This window comes from Palaemon carinicauda, chromosome 1 (assembly GCF_036898095.1).
Source record: "Palaemon carinicauda isolate YSFRI2023 chromosome 1, ASM3689809v2, whole genome shotgun sequence".
NCBI lineage: Eukaryota > Metazoa > Arthropoda > Malacostraca > Decapoda > Palaemonidae > Palaemon > Palaemon carinicauda.
In genome coordinates, this window is record NC_090725.1 from 225480614 (window position 1) to 225497890 (window position 17277).

The 17277-nt window shown below is 42.5% G+C and overlaps 1 protein-coding gene across 2 annotated transcripts in view; it reads left to right on the plus strand.

Annotated features, from left to right (window-relative positions):
- Positions 1-17277, plus strand: part of LOC137654031 (phosphatidylinositol 4,5-bisphosphate 5-phosphatase A-like) — a 211973-nt gene that overhangs the window by 121904 nt on the left and 72792 nt on the right. For both annotated transcript variants that reach the window (XM_068387673.1, XM_068387668.1), the window contains exon 5: positions 12362-12537. In XM_068387673.1, the coding sequence (XP_068243774.1) occupies positions 12362-12537 (176 nt within the window). The remainder of the gene's footprint in view (positions 1-12361; positions 12538-17277) is intronic.

Below are 17277 nucleotides of genomic sequence, written 5' to 3' on the forward strand. Positions count from 1 at the left end.
TCGTGTGGTAACTGGAAAGAAAGCAGACAAGGAAATCAAGAGTGATCTAGGATCTCTTACGAAAGATGAAACATGGAGGCAAAAGATCACTCAAGTGTCACAAAGACCCTCTTAGGTTTGAAAAAGCAATTCCTAGAAGGAAAGTGAATTATTTCGCCACCGCTGCAGTGAAAACACAAAAGTCAAAGCCAAAGCCCAAAAATGTGTTGAGCTATGTGGAACATGGGATTTGTTTTGAGAGAGAGAGAGAGAGAGAGAGAGAGAGAGAGAGAGAGAGAGAGAGAGAGAGAGAGAGAGAGAGAGAGTGAGTGAGTGAGTGAGTGAGTGAGTACGCACGTGTGTGTGTGTGTGTGTGTGTTGATATGCATACGTTTTATGAAATATCCCTTAAGTAGATTTTTGTCAGAAATGGATTTTTTAATTAGTCGTAAAATTTTGGTATAGAAACAACTTCGAAACCATTTGGCCACAAAAACATAAATAAAACCTCCTCAGCTCAAAGGTCTGGTTATGTCAGTTGAGCCGCTAAGGTGTGTACTTGTTTTGCGAGAAGCTCCGTTCAACACTTGCTATGAGTCGTGTTTTAGCTTTTTGTTTCTCGCATAGAATATCATTGAAAAAATATTAGTTAACCAAATGGAGAAACCTAAGTGAAAAAACACAGTACAGAATGTCTTTCCCTAACTATTTCTGCCTCTTATGTAAAACCACGGAGGGAGACCAGAAAAAACGTATAGGATGTGACTGCAATAGATTCTATCATAAGAAGTGTGTGTATATAGTGACAGGCATCACTAATAATGAACGAAAGAACCTAGAATGGTTATGCCCACTCTGCGTAGGTGAAGCCAGACAAGCCAATTTATATATATCAAAATTGAAGAAAGATGTGAATATGAGAGAAGAGGCCTTGAGTGAACAAGATGCGAGAATCTCTTAATTGGAAAACAAACTTGCGGACCTTAGCGCGCACGCAGCGAATTCCACCCAGACTACTGACCTCACTGAGAAAGTTTCTATTCTTGCTATGAATGTGGAATCAATTAAGGCTACACTTTAAACATTGATGGACCCAAAACTGTAGAAACAGACATTTGCTGACAAAGTTAAGGAAAAAAATCTGTTGGTAATTATATCAACAAATACAACAACTAAAATTACTGAAAGAAAACACGAGGTTGAAGAGGCACTTAAAGACATTCCTATAATTAACACGGTCAACTGCATTCCTATAATTAACACGGTCAACTGCGAATTTTATTGTCCATCCATATACCAAGGCACTTCCCCCAATTTTGGGGGGTAGCCGACATCAACAAGAAACAAAACAAAAAAAAGGGGACCTCTACTCTCTACGTTCCTCCAGACTAACCAGGGACTCAGCCGAGTTCAGCTGGTACTGCGAGGGTGCCACAGCCCAACCTCCCACATTTCCACCACAGATGAAGCTTCATACTGCTGAGTCCCCTACTGCTGCTACCTCCGTGGTCATCTAAGGCACCGGAGGAAGCAGCAGGGCCTACCGGAACTGCGTCACAATCGCTCGCCATTCATTCCTATTTCTAGCACGCTCTCTTGCCTCTCTCACATCTATCCTCCTATCACCCAGAGCTTTCTTCACACCATCCATCCACCCAAACCTTGGCCTTCCTCTTGTACTTCTCCCATCAACTCTTGCATTCATCACCTTCTTTAGCAGACAGCCACTTTCCATTCTCTCAACATGGCCAAACCACCTCAACACATTCATATCCACTCTAGCCGCTAACTCATTTCTTACACCCGTTCTCACCCTCACCACTTCGTTCCTAACCCTATCTACTCGAGATACACCAGCCATACTCCTCAGACACTTCATCTCAAACACATTCAATTTCTGTCTCTCCATCACTTTCATTCCCCACAACTCCGATCCATACATCACAGTTGGTACAATCACTTTCTCATATAGAACTCTCTTTACATTCATGCCCAACCCTCTATTTTTTACTACTCCCTTAACTGCCCCCAACACTTTGCAACCTTCATTCACTCTCTGACGTACATCTGCTTCCACTCCACCATTTGCTGCAACAACAGACCCCAAGTACTTAAACTGATCCACCTCCTCAAGTAACTCTCCATTCAACATGACATTCAACCTTGCACCACCTTCCCTTCTCGTACATCTCATAACCTTACTCTTACCCACATTAACTCTCAACTTCCTTCTCTCACACACCCTTCCAAATTCTGTCACTAGTCGGTCAGGCTTCTCTTCTGTGTCTGCTACCAGTACAGTATCATCCGCAAACAACAACTGATTTACCTCCCATTCATGATCATTCTCGCCTACCAGTTTTAATCCTCGTCCAAGCACTCGAGCATTCACCTCTCTCACCACTCCATCAACATACAAGTTAAACAACCACGGTGACATCACACATCCCTGTCTCAGCCCCACTCTCACCGGAAACCAATCGCTCACTTCATTTCCTATTCTAACACATGCTTTACTACCTTTGTAGAAACTTTTCACTGCTTGCAACAACCTTCCACCAACTCCATATAACCTCATCACATTCCACATTGCTTTCCTATCAACTCTATCATATGCTTTCTCCAGATCCAGAAACGCAACATACACCTCCTTACCTTTTGCTAAATATTTCTCGCATATCTGCCTAACTGTAAAAATCTGATTCATACAACCCCTACCTCTTCTAAAACCACCCTGTACTTCCAAGATTGCATTCTCTGTTTTATCCTTAATCCTATTAATTGCAAACAAAATTATCAGCGAAGAGGCTGCAAACAAAATTCAAACATTGGTTGCTGACGCTGAAACGAGAAAAATTGGAAATCTAAAACCAAAAATAATGATATGCAATGTGTACAATGATGAAGGTGATGTAATAAATGTGCTTTGATTCAAAGAAATTGTTGCCTGGACGTAATCCAAAATATAGAAGAGAAGATAAGTGTAGTCCTGAAGAAAAAGGCTTCAGGTGGGACCACCCACAATGTTCTGAAATGTGATCCCAAAGTTTGGAGGGCTATTCATGATAATGGGGACAACGTTTCGTTACGATGGGGTACTTATAACATACGTGATAGGTACCACATGATCACCTGCTACCACTGTCAGAGGTATAGACATCATGAAAAAGATTGCAAGTCTAAGAATGATGATAATGTCTGCGGAAAATGTTCTGGAAAACATTCCAACAGGGAGTGTAATTCGCAAGTGTCAAAGTGTATTAACTACACAAAGCTAAACAAGCCAAGTGACCACATAGTAAATTCTAGAGAATGCAAAGCTTATGACTTGGAATTGAAAAGACTTGCAGAAATTACTGATCATGGCTACTAAGGATGTCATAAACTGTGGCTATGTAAATATACAATCTGTAGGTAATAACACTACAGTCATAATTCTCTTCACGAAAGAATCTGCTTACGAAATTTTCAAGCTGCGGAACAAGATGCAAATATTTTTATGATTCACTTTACGAAAAAATTTCATTTCAAGAAGAGATTTGTCAGCCAGGCCGAGAATAAAATAGTCACCCATCACAGAGAGTTGAAGATAATGGGTTCAGACAACAGAGAATGTAGCTGTAGTCTATAATAGGGATAACCATAATAGTACAGTACATATGGAACTGTATATTTAGTATATGTACAGTATTGTACAGTATGTATTGTATTATGTTGCATTTATTATTACATTATATTGTAGTGACTACTTAATTTGCAGGTATTAACAGTTAGTTTAGGTATATTGAATGGTTCAAATGTATCTGGCTGTACAGTATTTCATCGTGGTTATATTGTAGCTTTATTATGAGATTTAATGTGGTGTTTTGTAAGGTTTGGAACGAATTAGGCAATTTGCATGTGAAATGTGACTCTCAATATGAAAAAATCACTTTACGAAAGCCACTCCAGAACGAATTAATTTATTTTGTGTTGTGAGGCATTACTGTATTCAAATTCGAGAATTGATAAACGAGAAATATTTGGACACACTAGCATTATCTGAAACATGGTTAAATAACTTGGACAAGGTAAAGATTACTGAAATGACATCTCCCACACACACCTTCTTTCACGTACAGAGAGTAGGTAGGTCGGGGCGGGGGGGGGGGGGGGGTGTAGGACTCATTATTCATAATAGTTACTCAAATCTCAAAATATTAAAAAGAACTAGTGTAACAGGCTTTGGATATATAGAAATAAACTTTATGCAAAAAAACAGAAAAATATCCTTTGTAACAGTCTACAAACCTCTGAGAACAAACACTAGTATCTTTTTTTAAGTATTTGGTGCTTTCATTGAGATGATTATCATGGAGAAAAACAAATTAGTTATCTGTGGAGACTTGAATTTTTGGATGGATGACGTATCAAATCCCAACGCTTTGGCATTTAGGGAGTTATTAGAATCATATCGACTAGTGAATAATGTCGACTGTACAACTACTTTACATTAAGGCTTTCAAGAGGAAACTGAAGACTTTCTTATTTCATGAGTTGTATAACAGTGACAATTTAACAGCAAATGAACAGTACGTGATATGAAACGTTGAATACTTTGAACGTCAGTGGAGGTCCTGTAGAGAGTGGAGTTCCCCTACTGTATGGGACCGGAAAAGCAGCCGTCAAAGTAAAGTAAATTACCAGCTTTATATGGCTCTACAGTATTACCATGAGGATGGCAACCTAAACTTAAGCAGGTGCTGAAGGGTGGGGCACCTACTGGAGAGTCTGCTGCTTTGAAGAATCCCCTGTGGCTTCTTGCTCTATGAGAGTTGTAATTGGTATCCAAGACCTTGACTCTGAAGAGGGCTGGTATGAAAAAACAGGTGTGGTCCTCCTCCTCTTGTAGTTTTCCCCATCCTCATCTATGTTAGATTCTTCAGACACTGCTACTTCTGAGAAGATATCAATGAAGAAGTACGGGAAAATCAATTGACAGGATTTGCTTAAGACTCTGACCAATTTTTCCTTGCTTTCTCATAAGAGAGATGATGTGATACATGCCGAGAACCAGACCAACCAAGCTGGAAAGATGTCTCTGTACACAGTAATAGCTTATGCTCTTGCTTTATTGGTGCTCAGTAGTGCTGTCAGGAAGAGGCTTAGCCCTCCTCCTTTTCCTGGATGCCAGACAGATCTCTCTTCTTTTATGAGAGAGAGAGAGAATACAATCTTTTGTATTCTTGTGAACTGTCTCCTGATTTTAATTATTTTTGCAGTGAATTAAACATTTTCATGCTTGAAAGATTTACGAATGTTTGCCATTTTTAAATGTCATGAATGCTTGTGATTTGTTTTCCAAATTGAATTTTTAAAACATAAGTAGACTGATAGGTAATAGGATTGGAATTCGTAGAAGTTGTTATGATAAATTTTACAATATGCAGGCTTTGAAGTGATATTTCTTGTACAGAACTTGATGATTAGTATCAGGTAATTCATATAAATTAATGTAATTTTTGTTTTGTTTATTTTTAGTCTTTGGTGGATTATTAACTAGAACATTATTTTCTTCATTTGAAAGATATACATACTGTAAGATTCTATTCCACAGTAATGTAAGGTAGAAATATATCAGATCTTAGTTTTGATAAGACTATAATGTTAATTCAGATAATTTGATATATTTTTAATAATTTTTATATGGTTTTTATGTTTTTGGATGTACAGTCATTTTCTATTTATAGGTAATTAATGGTTTAGTAACATCCTAGCCCCTTACTTTTGTTACATATGACAAGACACCATTAATCAAATAGAATCATAACATCCTATAAGTCATAGATAATGATGCCATGCATTTGGCAATGAGACTTATAATTTTTTTTACTGTCTTTGAGAATGTAGTGTTTATTTGGAAGCGGCAGACATGAGAATGCTGAGGTGGATGTGTGGTGTCACAAAAAAAGATTATGTTCTGGAATGAATTAATTGGGGGGACAGTCCAAGTATTTGTTCCGTAACTGGAATACAAACGTACGGTATTTATAGGGGCATACATTCGGCAAAGCTAAAATGATAAGCCATTAAAATTTAGCGGGAGTTAACTACCCATCCCGCTAGTTAGGGGGGGTAGGGGTGTTAGCTAGCCACCCCTCTCACTCACACAACTGTGGCTGTGCTTCACTTTGCTTTTGGCTCGGATGGCAAATGGTTGTTGCTGCTCTTCATCCTCGTAATTTTTGGACTGTCATTAACCTTTTATGCTTTCTCTTTTCAGTGTTTGTGTGCTTGTTGGCACCTTCCTTGTGGACATGCATACCTGCCCTTGGCCTGCGGTACCTTTATGTCCGCCGAGGACTCTTATCCTTGCAACCTTTGCCCGATCTGCAGGGGCCAACGGTGTAGTGGGTCCAATAAGTGTAATGAATGCTGGGAGGAGTCTGCCTCCCAGCTGGAAATGTTTGGGCGCCAGCGTAAGAAGAAGTCTAAGCGGAATTCTTCTCCTTCGAAGGTTACTTTAAAACAGAAGAAACCCAAGACTTCTTCTTCTGTTTCCCGACCTTCCCCCGAAACTCCTGTTCGTTGGGTCTCCTTCGCCAGACCATCGAGGAGTAGCGCACGCCGCTTAACTCCTGGACAATCTCGGTCCTCGAGAGACGGTGTCGCTTCCCCTAGTGAAGCAGCCCCGCCTCTCCCCCCGGGAGGTCCTTGTCACTTTCTCCCTTAATAGAAGTTTGGCCGTCCTTTGGTTTGCCAGGTCTGCCCTCCAAGGAAGCTGTGCTGCATCTGCTGCACCGGGTGCTGGTTTGCAGCAGTCTTCGACTTCGGAAGTAGATCTTCTGGCCCTCGTTGACGTCGTGGTGTTAGAGGACTCGTCTGCTGCCCTGCTGGCTGACTCTCCTGCCTCTTCTGCATCTGCTATAGCTGAAGACTGTGCTTCCCCCCTTGCTGACCATCCTTCAGGGGAGTAGCAAAGTCCTAGGCATGTCTCTCCTGTGATTGTTTCTTTCTCCTGAGGGAGTTCACTCATAGACTCCTCTTCGGAGGACTGCTGCTGTTGCTGTCAGTCAGCTTGCTGATCCTCCGTCCCCCATAGGGTGTCTTCTGGGTTGTAAACCCTGCTGTACTCATCCACCTCTTCACCTTAGAGATGCTCTTTCACCTTCGGTGAAGAGACGCTTTGGCTCATTGACCTCGTCCCCATAGCCTTCGGAGGAGGAGGAGCCTTCTCGTCCGACTTTACCTGGTTCCCAACCTTCGCCTGCCTCCGGACCTTCTGCTGCTCGTCACCGAACTTCAGTTCGTGACTCTCTGCTGAAGGATCGCTTGCGATCCCCTTCGGGGATGTTGGCCCTTCTAAAGGGCACATCCCGTCATCTGATCACCGGCCAGCTGCTTGTCAACCTTCGTCTCGCCAACCTCCTGCTCGTCCGTCTCCTGCTCAGTCTCCTGGTTCCCGTCATCCTACCTCTCGTCAATCGCCTGCTCGTCACGATGCTCCCGACCATCGTCCTCCCGCCAACCATTGCCTACCAACACGTCGGGCATCCATGCATCACCATCGTTCTTCGAAGCAACGAGTTGCATCAGAACGGCGTTCATCCGCCCGCGTTTCTACAGTTCACCACCCATCCTCGCATAGGACGCCTACAGAGCTTCCTGCAGCAAGCACACATCAGCGTTTACCGCGTCAGCTCTTGCTTGCATGTCAGCAATCGGTGCTGCACCAACACTCCAGTGTATCAGCTGTCACCCCCCGCATCAGCACTCACCTATGCGTCAGCATTCAACTGCTCATCAACGATCGCCAGCTCGTCAGCGTTCACCGACGCGTCAGCACTCGCCAGCTCATCAACGATCGCCAGCTCGTCAGCGTTCGCCAACGCGTTCTCCCGCTCTCCAAGGCTCTCCACCGCATCAGCATTCACCATTATGGCAAAGCTCGCCAATGCGGAAACACTTACCGATGCTTTAGCAAGTTAGGGTTGTGCAATGTGCAGAGTTCAAGGCGAAAGACGACAGTCACCATCATCCTTCGACTACCAAGAAGTCGCTGCAGGCCTCCAAGACATAGGTAGGTGATCACAGAGGAAAGGAACAGGAGCGGAAAGGTAGGTCATCGCCTCCCAGAATATCGATCCTCTCTCCGAGGTAAGGCAGAATTTCTCTCCACAGGTCAGTGTCGCCCCATTCCGCTCCCTGCAAACGCATAATAGCGCGACTGCCAAGGAAGGAGGAAAGGGGCAATCCAGGGGAATTCAAGATCTCAAAGTTACTGGTCACCAAGGCAGACCCAACGCGTAGATCTTCAGCGCCGAACAAGACTCCACAAAGGGGCCCTTCATCTTCGTTCCCTTCAGGGGATTTAGCAGACAGCCATGGTTCAGAGCTGTCGTCAGGGCAATGACGCAGGTTTTAGGACCTGCCCTTTCAGCCCATTCCTTGGAAGCCCCTGAGAACCTCCCGCGATCTTCGGTTCCAATACACATGGCAAGGCACAACGGCTGTCTTCCCCCTGAAGAGGAAAAAAGGGGAGTTCCTGAAGTCACTACTTCGAGGGTAAATCTGACACAAGTTAGGATGTCAAAGACAAGGTCGAAGCTTTCCAGTTCTCCTTCCTGCTATTTTCTTGGCTCTTCGTCACCGCTGCCAAGAGTATCGCGTGAGGAGGAGTCCGTTCCAAACTCCCCCCTACCATCTTTAAAGGAGGACCTTCCCCGTGACAGTAGCGTCACTTCTTCAGAGGTTTCCAGGAAGGCCAAACCATCCAGGCCTTCATTGCTGGAAACCTATATTCCTCCTCGTAAGGAGTCTAAGGACTCCAAGACGTCTAAAATCCTCTTTGAGGACATATAGACCTGCAGAAGGAGAACAGGAGCCAGAACACACCTTCTGGCACGTTCTGACTTTAATGAGGGCTCTCAACAGATTGTCTGATCCAGAGTTGGCTATTCATGAGGAGAAATACACTGTCTTTCGGCACTCAAAAGCCCACAAAGTTCAGTACAGCCAAGCTCCTCCCACCTCCTTGGGTTCAGCAGATGAGGTGTTATGAGGTTTTGGATGAGCCTCGACCAGCTCTTCTTCCACTATTCCATGGAGAAAATGACAAAGGGGTTATTTCTATAGAGACTTTCCTGCCATCAAGTCATGTTCTCGGCAGCGGAGATCCTTACTCAAGAAAAGGTCACGAAGTATGCCATGCAAGCTACTTCGTGGCTGGATCTGTGGTTAGGATCTTTGGGAATCCTGGTGCGGATGGAGGACTCTTCTAAAGAAAGTACCTGGAAGGCGATGGAAACCTTCATTCTCCCAGGTACCCGAACTATCGAGTTCCTGGCCCACCAAGTGGTGAACTTGTGGGCCAACACCATCCTCAAATGCAGGGACTTGGTATTTGAGAGGTTCCATCGCTAAACCCCTAATACCAAGATTGCAATGTTCAGGAACTCCTCTCTGGAGGGTTCCTCTTTGTTTGAGCCAAGGGACGTCAAGCAAGCCGCAGAGAGGTGGAGAAAGTCCCACCAGGACTCCCTCCTCCATAGTGCTGGGATACCAGCTTCTCTGCAGTCCAACCAACCTAAAGCCTGGATAAGCAAATTGGCAGCAAAGAAGGAGGTGTCAAAGAAGCCCTCTGACCAGGACAAGAAAGGCACAAAGTCGTCCTGAGGAGGGAGACATCCTAGAGGTAGCGGCCGCAGCCACAAACGTTAGGACAGGCGATCCCCCTGCTCGTCCACCAGTAGGCATTGAAAGGCTATCACTCAGCCTTGAGCCCCCCCCCCCCCTTCAAACTGAAAAGAATAGATATCTCCTCATCGCTAGAACTTTCCTTACTCTTACGGAGTTACGAACTTACCTGTCCTCAGTCGAAAGTGAGACCTCCCCCTTAGAACGTGGTTAGAGTTCTTCGGTCTCTAATAAGGCCTCCCTATGGACCTTTACGCCAGGCAAAAGATCGCCACCTGACTTGGAAGATTGTGTTCCTACCTGCCTTGGCCTCTGCCGAACGAGTCAGTGAACTTAATGGTCTTTCATATGACATCGCCCATTCAAGGTGATGAGGAGAGATATTGTTGAGCTTTGTCCCTTAGTTTGTTGCAAAGACTCAGAACCCGGGGGTGTCTAATCGTAGATTCGACTCCTTCCAGATAACAAGTCTCCCCTCAGTAACTGACGATCCATACCATCTGTTACTGCGACCAGTGAGGAGTTTGAGGCTCTACCTCAAGAGAACAGCAGCCTGCCCCCGGGTGCCTTTAATTTTCGTCAGCACCAGGAGAAACAAGAGGAGCATCTCCAAGAACACCATCTCTGCATGGATTTGCAGAGTCATCGATCATGCTCTGAAACCAGATCCTCCTCCAACACGTCAACCCAGAGCTCACGGTCAAGGCCATAGCTACATCCCTGGCCTTCAAAAGAAATTACTCTGTGACGCATGTTCTACAATCAGGGGAGTGGAAGTGCCAGACGACTTTCACAGCCCATTACATGCAAGATGTGACCCACAAGAGATGCGATATGTTCTGTATCGGTCCTGTAGTGGCTTCACAACAGCTGGTTTAGTACCTCAAGCTCGTTATTGGACAAGTAGCAAAGGTTGAGGGCACTGTTACCTGGTTTTAGTCTGTGTGAATGAAAAAGAATGACTGGCTCTCTTCTTTTCTTCATCCTCCCTTCTCTTGGGGAAAGCAGCATCCCAGGATCTTTGCACAAGCTGGCCTCAGCCACTGCAGGTAAACCATAGCTCCCTTGTGTACCTAGTCTTGTGTCTATACTGTTACGTCTTCATACCCTAGCAAGGTGGTATTGGGAAAGTCTTGGAATAACTTATACCTCGACAGTCACACTGCTTATAACTCGGTACACAGCTGATGTAGGCTGCAGACCTTGCATAGCAAAGTTTAGCCAGGTTTTAGGGTCTCCTTATTTTTGGTACTAACCTACTCATAAAAAGAAGACCCCGGGTAAAGCTAAAAAGCCAGATTGGCAGGGACATCCACCCTCCTAATGGGTGAGTCACCCCTATAAATAGTGTAGGTTTGTATTCCTGTCACTGAACAAATGACAAATTTGGAAATAATTTGTATTTTTCCATACGATACAAAGCTTTAGCTATTTATACAAATTTACCCGCCAACCCTGTCCCCTTTGAAGTCCTACCTCCAAGCAAAGTGAAGCACAGTCACAGGTATGTAAGTAAGATGAGTAGCTAGCTGTGCCCCCTAGTGGGATGGGTACTTAACCCTCGCTAAATTTTAATGGCTCGTAATTTTAGCTTCGCCGAAAGTATACCCCTATAAATAGCTACAGGTTTGTAATGTTTGAAAAAATACAAATCATTTCCAAATTTGTCATGTTAAAGGGTTATGAACATGCAGGTGGAGGGCAGAAGAACATTGGGAAGTCCAAAGTTCAGGTATAAAGAAATTATTGAATGGCATTAAAGAAAAGGGTCTAAGAGAACAAGATGTACAGGACTGAGGAAGATGGAGAAGAGTAACTGGAAACAGCGACTTCATATAGAAATGGGAAAAGCTGAAGGCAAAGAAGATTCCTTCATTTCTCTTTCTTATAAATTTTAGCAATGTTTCACCTCTGCTTTATTATTGGTAATGGTTTACCCCCTCTGATTCTGTACCTTGTGATCTGTTTCTAGCATCCTCCTAGATGAGAAACAAAAAAAGTGGTTATTTTTAAGGAAGTATTTTAGATATGTAAATTTCCTTTACTTCTCTTATGGTATAGTCTAATAATATTTTTTAATTAAATTATTATCATGTTTTTTATGGCTATTCTTTAATTTTCAGGGGAGTGTTATTAATAGAAAAGATTGATTATTAGTCTTTGTTCATTTCATAGATGAGGCAAAATAAATATGACATGGGGAATATTTGGAAGTCAGATTGATTCACATTTTAGGTTTTAAGGATTTAGTTATGGTTTCATGATTACCACTTTCCCACCACTGAGATAGTATGGTAGTCAGCAATGTGACCTACAGATGATTTCGTCACTATACAAATATTTTGATGAATAGGTTTATTTTGATTCCTTTCTTTATAACACAATATAGGTGTGCCTCCTCCCCTCATCAGGTAGTTTTGTGTCTTTTCCTAGAGGTCTATGTCATCTCTGATATTATGAGAAGTTAAGGTTAGGGGAGGTTCTGAATCACTAAGTGCAGTTTCTATCCAGAGAACTTACGGAGCATTCCCATGCTGGGAGGATCCAAAAGGGGAGAGTATGAAGTATAGAGATCTAATTTTATTTAAAAGTGGAAAAGCTCACTCTGGTCAGATATTAGCAATGTGACCTAAAAGTAAGCATTAAAATTATATTTTTTTTCTATAAAATTTATATTTTCCTAATATTTTGCCTTATCTTCCTACAGGGAAACAAAGGTGCATCGTCAGTCAGATTTTCTATATATGGCTGTTCTGTTTGTGTTGTCAATTGCCATCTGGCAGCACATGATATTGGCTATAAAGAACGAATAGAGAACTTCAACACAATAATTGATTACACAAGATTCCCAATTCCCGAGACGAGTAACATACTTTTCCATGAGTAAGTGTCTTTTTCACTTGCGGTAGGACAAATATTTATATGTTCATTGAAAAAGAACTGCTAATAGTGTATTTACATTATTATAATGTATATAAAACCATAAAAGATGGCATTCGATTTCATCAGCTCAGACCAATTAGTTTAAGCAAACATTATTGCATTCTAAAAATTCATGACATAAAGATAATTGTGCTTCATTAACGATTTTTTTAAAATTTTTTTTTCAATTTTGGGTGCATTTCAACCATCAACCATTAGTGATATTTTGTCATACAGCATCATCAAGTGTTATTAGATACAAGCAAGTGTTTTGTTGTTACCTATACAGTGTACTTAGCGTGATGTCAATGACTTTCATGTTATTAGTTGTCTTACTTTGTACGATCATGTTCATAAGTGACAAGACTTTGTACTTTAATTATTGTTCACAAGTGAAAAGAATTATTTATATTATTTATTAACTCATAAGAGCAAATCAGTATACAGTATATATCAAGAATATATCTAATATAAAATGTAAAAAGAATCTTTGCCTTCTTAGATATGCCATGAAATAAAACGAAACATTCTGAAATATGAACAATAAAACCAGGACTGCCACTTCATGAATAATATCACAAGAAAATTTGCCTCCTTGACTCCAAAAGGTTGGCATGCCTGAGAATCCATGAAACAATGCTGCAACTCATCAGTTGACATGTGGTGACTTTCGGTATTTAGTCTACTTCTCGCTTAGCTAATGTTGGGATGATGAAGCATCAGGGGAAACATCAAATAAATTCTAGAACTGAAAGACAAGAAACTTCAGTAGCTATACGGAGAGTTATGGTAGATTATGTTTATAAATAATATCCTCATTGAAATTAGCTGTAAATTAGATATAAGTTGAGCAACAGTATTCAGGTACTTCAAACGTTTCAACAGAAACACGAACCTCAACGATCGGCATAGAAAAGGACGACCCCAATGCACTACTCGAGAGCAGGATAACCAGCTCATTGCTAAAGTGAATTATTGTATTTTTATTCCTTTTATCCATTATGATTATGTTAAATGACATTATATTTTTATTAATAATTATATACAAGTCAAGTAGGCTCATGCCTAAAATGAAATTTTCAGACCAATAGGCCTAGACCTTGTGTTGAGAGTTGATTCTTAATGGGTGCTTGACAATTGAAACCATACGTAATTGATAAAGCATTTTTATCATATTAGTTTTTTCCTTTTAACTTTTTCAAATATAAACATATCAGTTTGAAATTACAAATACTGTAAGCCACTGCAATAATTTGAAAGATATATCCCTTTAAGTCAGCCACTTCATGGGAACTTGCTGCCCGAGCTGTTGTATTTGCCAGATGTTGCTTTTTAGGTTGACAATTTGAAAAAAGTACATTACACAGGATCACCACTTATGAACATTCCTGTGCTAAAGCTTTGTTAGTAACATCCAATTACCCCTGAAAAGCAGTATGAACTTAAAATACTATGAGAGAAAGAGTGTGAAAAGAATGTTATGAAGTACTGTACACTGGGATATCTAGTGTGTTAGTCAACCACCGATAGGCTATGGTCAGTATGTTTGTAGGTTATGAGCTGACCCACACTAGGGCAGTAAGGATTCACGGATTCTTTATCTTCGCACCTGTCTGTTACCTGACCACTAATAAGTAGGGCCAAAATATGCTGTACAGCTTGTAACCTAGTGTTAGTTGACCGTGCGTAGGCAATGTGCAGTGAGTTGGTAGGTTATGAATTTACCCACCCTAGGGCAGCAAGCATTTGCAGATTCTCGATTTTTGTACCTGTCTGTTACCTAACTCCTGTGAAGATCGAGGACTGACTGCATATCCATTTATTGGGCTCAAGCCATGTCGTCCTGATGGAAGTTCCTTAAAGTAGCTTCCTGAGGGATATATGTACTAGTGATATTCCCAGAGAATATTACCTTTAGGTATCCAGAATTCTAACTCCTGGCGCAAATATCCTTAAATTTTCTCTCAAGGATATTGCATATCAGAGGACGTATTCTTGACATGCCACATAGCAATCTGCACCCCTAATAGCGTTTACGCTTCGAGGGGGGTGTGGCAGAATAGAAGGGGAGCCTTATCAAGGTTACCCCCGTTCTCATACTACTATTGATTATGACAACAGCGCCATCTCCAAGATGGCGGACATTCCTTATTTTGTAGCAATTTCGCTCAGTGGTGTTCCCTGTTGATCTAACTTTTTCGATCGTTTTGCAAGGATTTTATTATGCATTCTCCATCTTCTTCCGCCTCTGGAAAGTTGAGTATTGGGTCTTTACAATGAGTATATTTTAGCTCCTGTTTCACAGTGAAATTAGAGTAATTTATTGTGCTTAGGAGCTAGGCCTGTTACCGGAGGCGCCATGGGCGCTGTCGTTTGTTAGGCTTGTGTTATTTAGTTAGTAGAACGACTTCCCGGTTTTAAATAGCATTAATTAATTTTTAATTATGTAAACTATTTAGGCAAATTATACTTGTAAAGATATTTATAATGTGCATGATTTCCTTTTCTATGTCGATCGTATAGTTAGAGTTTCGGTGAGTTAGGTAACCGAGATCTCGTCTCGCCTAGGTAACCTAACCTAGGCGTTTTATCATACGTTGAGACATTTCCCGTTACCTCGTGTATTGCTTTTCAATTCAAGTGGAGATAGATATCTCCTAGAATTATATGAAACATTACACGTCTCCATGGAGATTTAAGGGTAATCTCTCCTTCCCTCTGAGCGTAGCTTCAGGCTACAACCCTTGTGGGTCGTGCCCTGAATTTTATTCAGGCATGACTAGCCTAGGGTTTTTCTGTCTCTTCCCTTAACCGCAGGTTGTGGTATACCAGCAGGTTTTGGGATTCAGTCAGAATCTCAGAGTATTTAGTCTTGTGTCAGCGACCTGCCGGCAGGGTGAATGGGTTGTAGGATACCATCATTCCCCTGCCGGCTAGGCTACCGACATTGGAGGCTAGCCCTCCCTTGCCGCACTTGCAGAGGTGGTAGGATACCATCTTCTCCTTGCGGTCTAGAAGACTAGTCCTGTGCTCGCAGCCCCCTAGGCTGAAGAATAGTATTCTTCTTTTACCTAGGATGGCGGCGGCACTGGAACTCTGTTTCTCCTTGTTGAGAGGAGGCGGCAATGCTGCCGTCCCCTTAACTGTATTGGCAATCTCTAGCTTGGAGAACTGAGTCTCTCCTGTCACCTAGGATACAGCCGATACTGAAACAGAGTTTCTTTAAGGTGTGGTAAGACTGACAACTTTGCCAGCTCCTTCCACACCTTATACAGGACCCTGTTCCCTCCCCCTCTGTCCACTTTATGATGGCCAAGCCATTGTCTTTCACTGGGCCGGTGTCCTGCAACCTTATCGTTGCCGGTGGGTTGCCGGGGCCGGCCAGACTCCCTCTCTATGGCCGTTGTCCGGCTGCCAGTAGCTATGTTAGCTGCAGGCAGCCATGACAACTGCCGGCGGCCATGTTGAATGTCGGTGACCATGTGTCTTTCAACTGCCGGTGGCAATGCATACTGCCGGTAGTCACATCATCTGTCGGCAACTATGGTCTCTGCCGGTGGCTGGCGACTGCCGACAGCCAGGATGGCTGGCGGCTGCTGGCAGCTGCTGGCAGCCATGACGGCTGTGAGTGGGAAGTCCCTTCTGTCCCCAAGGTTCTTCAGTTCTCCCTTGGACTGCTAGCCACAGGTTCTGTTGCCGGAGTACGCCAGCGAGGCTGGCACAGATAGGTGCTGACTCAGACGGCAGCACGCCGACTGTACTGGTACTGCCGGAGGCTAGCCTACCAGCAGTGTATCGGCGGAACCTTGCCGGCAATAGTACTGTGGCTGGATGGAAGCCTGAATGGTACATTCTCCCCTTCCATTTGAACCTTCTTTCTGGAGAAAGGCAGTAAAATGAGACTTTTACATCCTTAATTACTGTATACATACACAGTAAGGAGTAGCCTTTACTCCATGCTATCTCTCTCTCTTTTAGCTAGCATGCTGGATATGCCGGCAAGATCTAGTTATGCCGGCGACATGCCGACTAAACTACAGTATATGCTATACAGGTAGCCAGTATATCGGCAGTATAGAATATACTGCAGATAGAAAACTACTATATATATATTATACTAGTAGTTATTTCCAATATATCTTGGGTATCCCTACACAGGTATTTGCTGAGCCCAATCCCATATTGAATGAATATAATTTCTTCAATAATCTGATTAGAAATCAGTTTGTGGATTACCCTACAATATTAAATATATTCAAGGGCAGGGTGTTACACTCCTAACCCTTAAAGGGTAGAGCCTTTATCCTTGAGTCTCCCTGATCAGGAAACTATAATTTAATATTGTAAGGAAGGCCACGGCAAATAGGTTAGGTGGGATTCACAAATATATGTCTTTAATTTTCCCTAGTCCAGTTGGCGTCATGCCAGCTGGACCGCGCTGTCAAATGCTTGCTACAAAAGCAGCATACTGGCTGAACTACAATATATAATTGTACATTAGCCAGTAAATTGCACAAAATATAAACTGTAAATAGAAAACTACAGTACTATTATACAGTAGTTATTTCTAACATAGCTTGGGTACCCTTGCGCGAGATTCTGCTGGTACCGCTCCTATATTGAAAGAATAGTATTTCTTCAATATTCGAATTGAGAATCAGTCATCCTGACCCCACAGTTTTAAGAATAAAAAGGGACAGT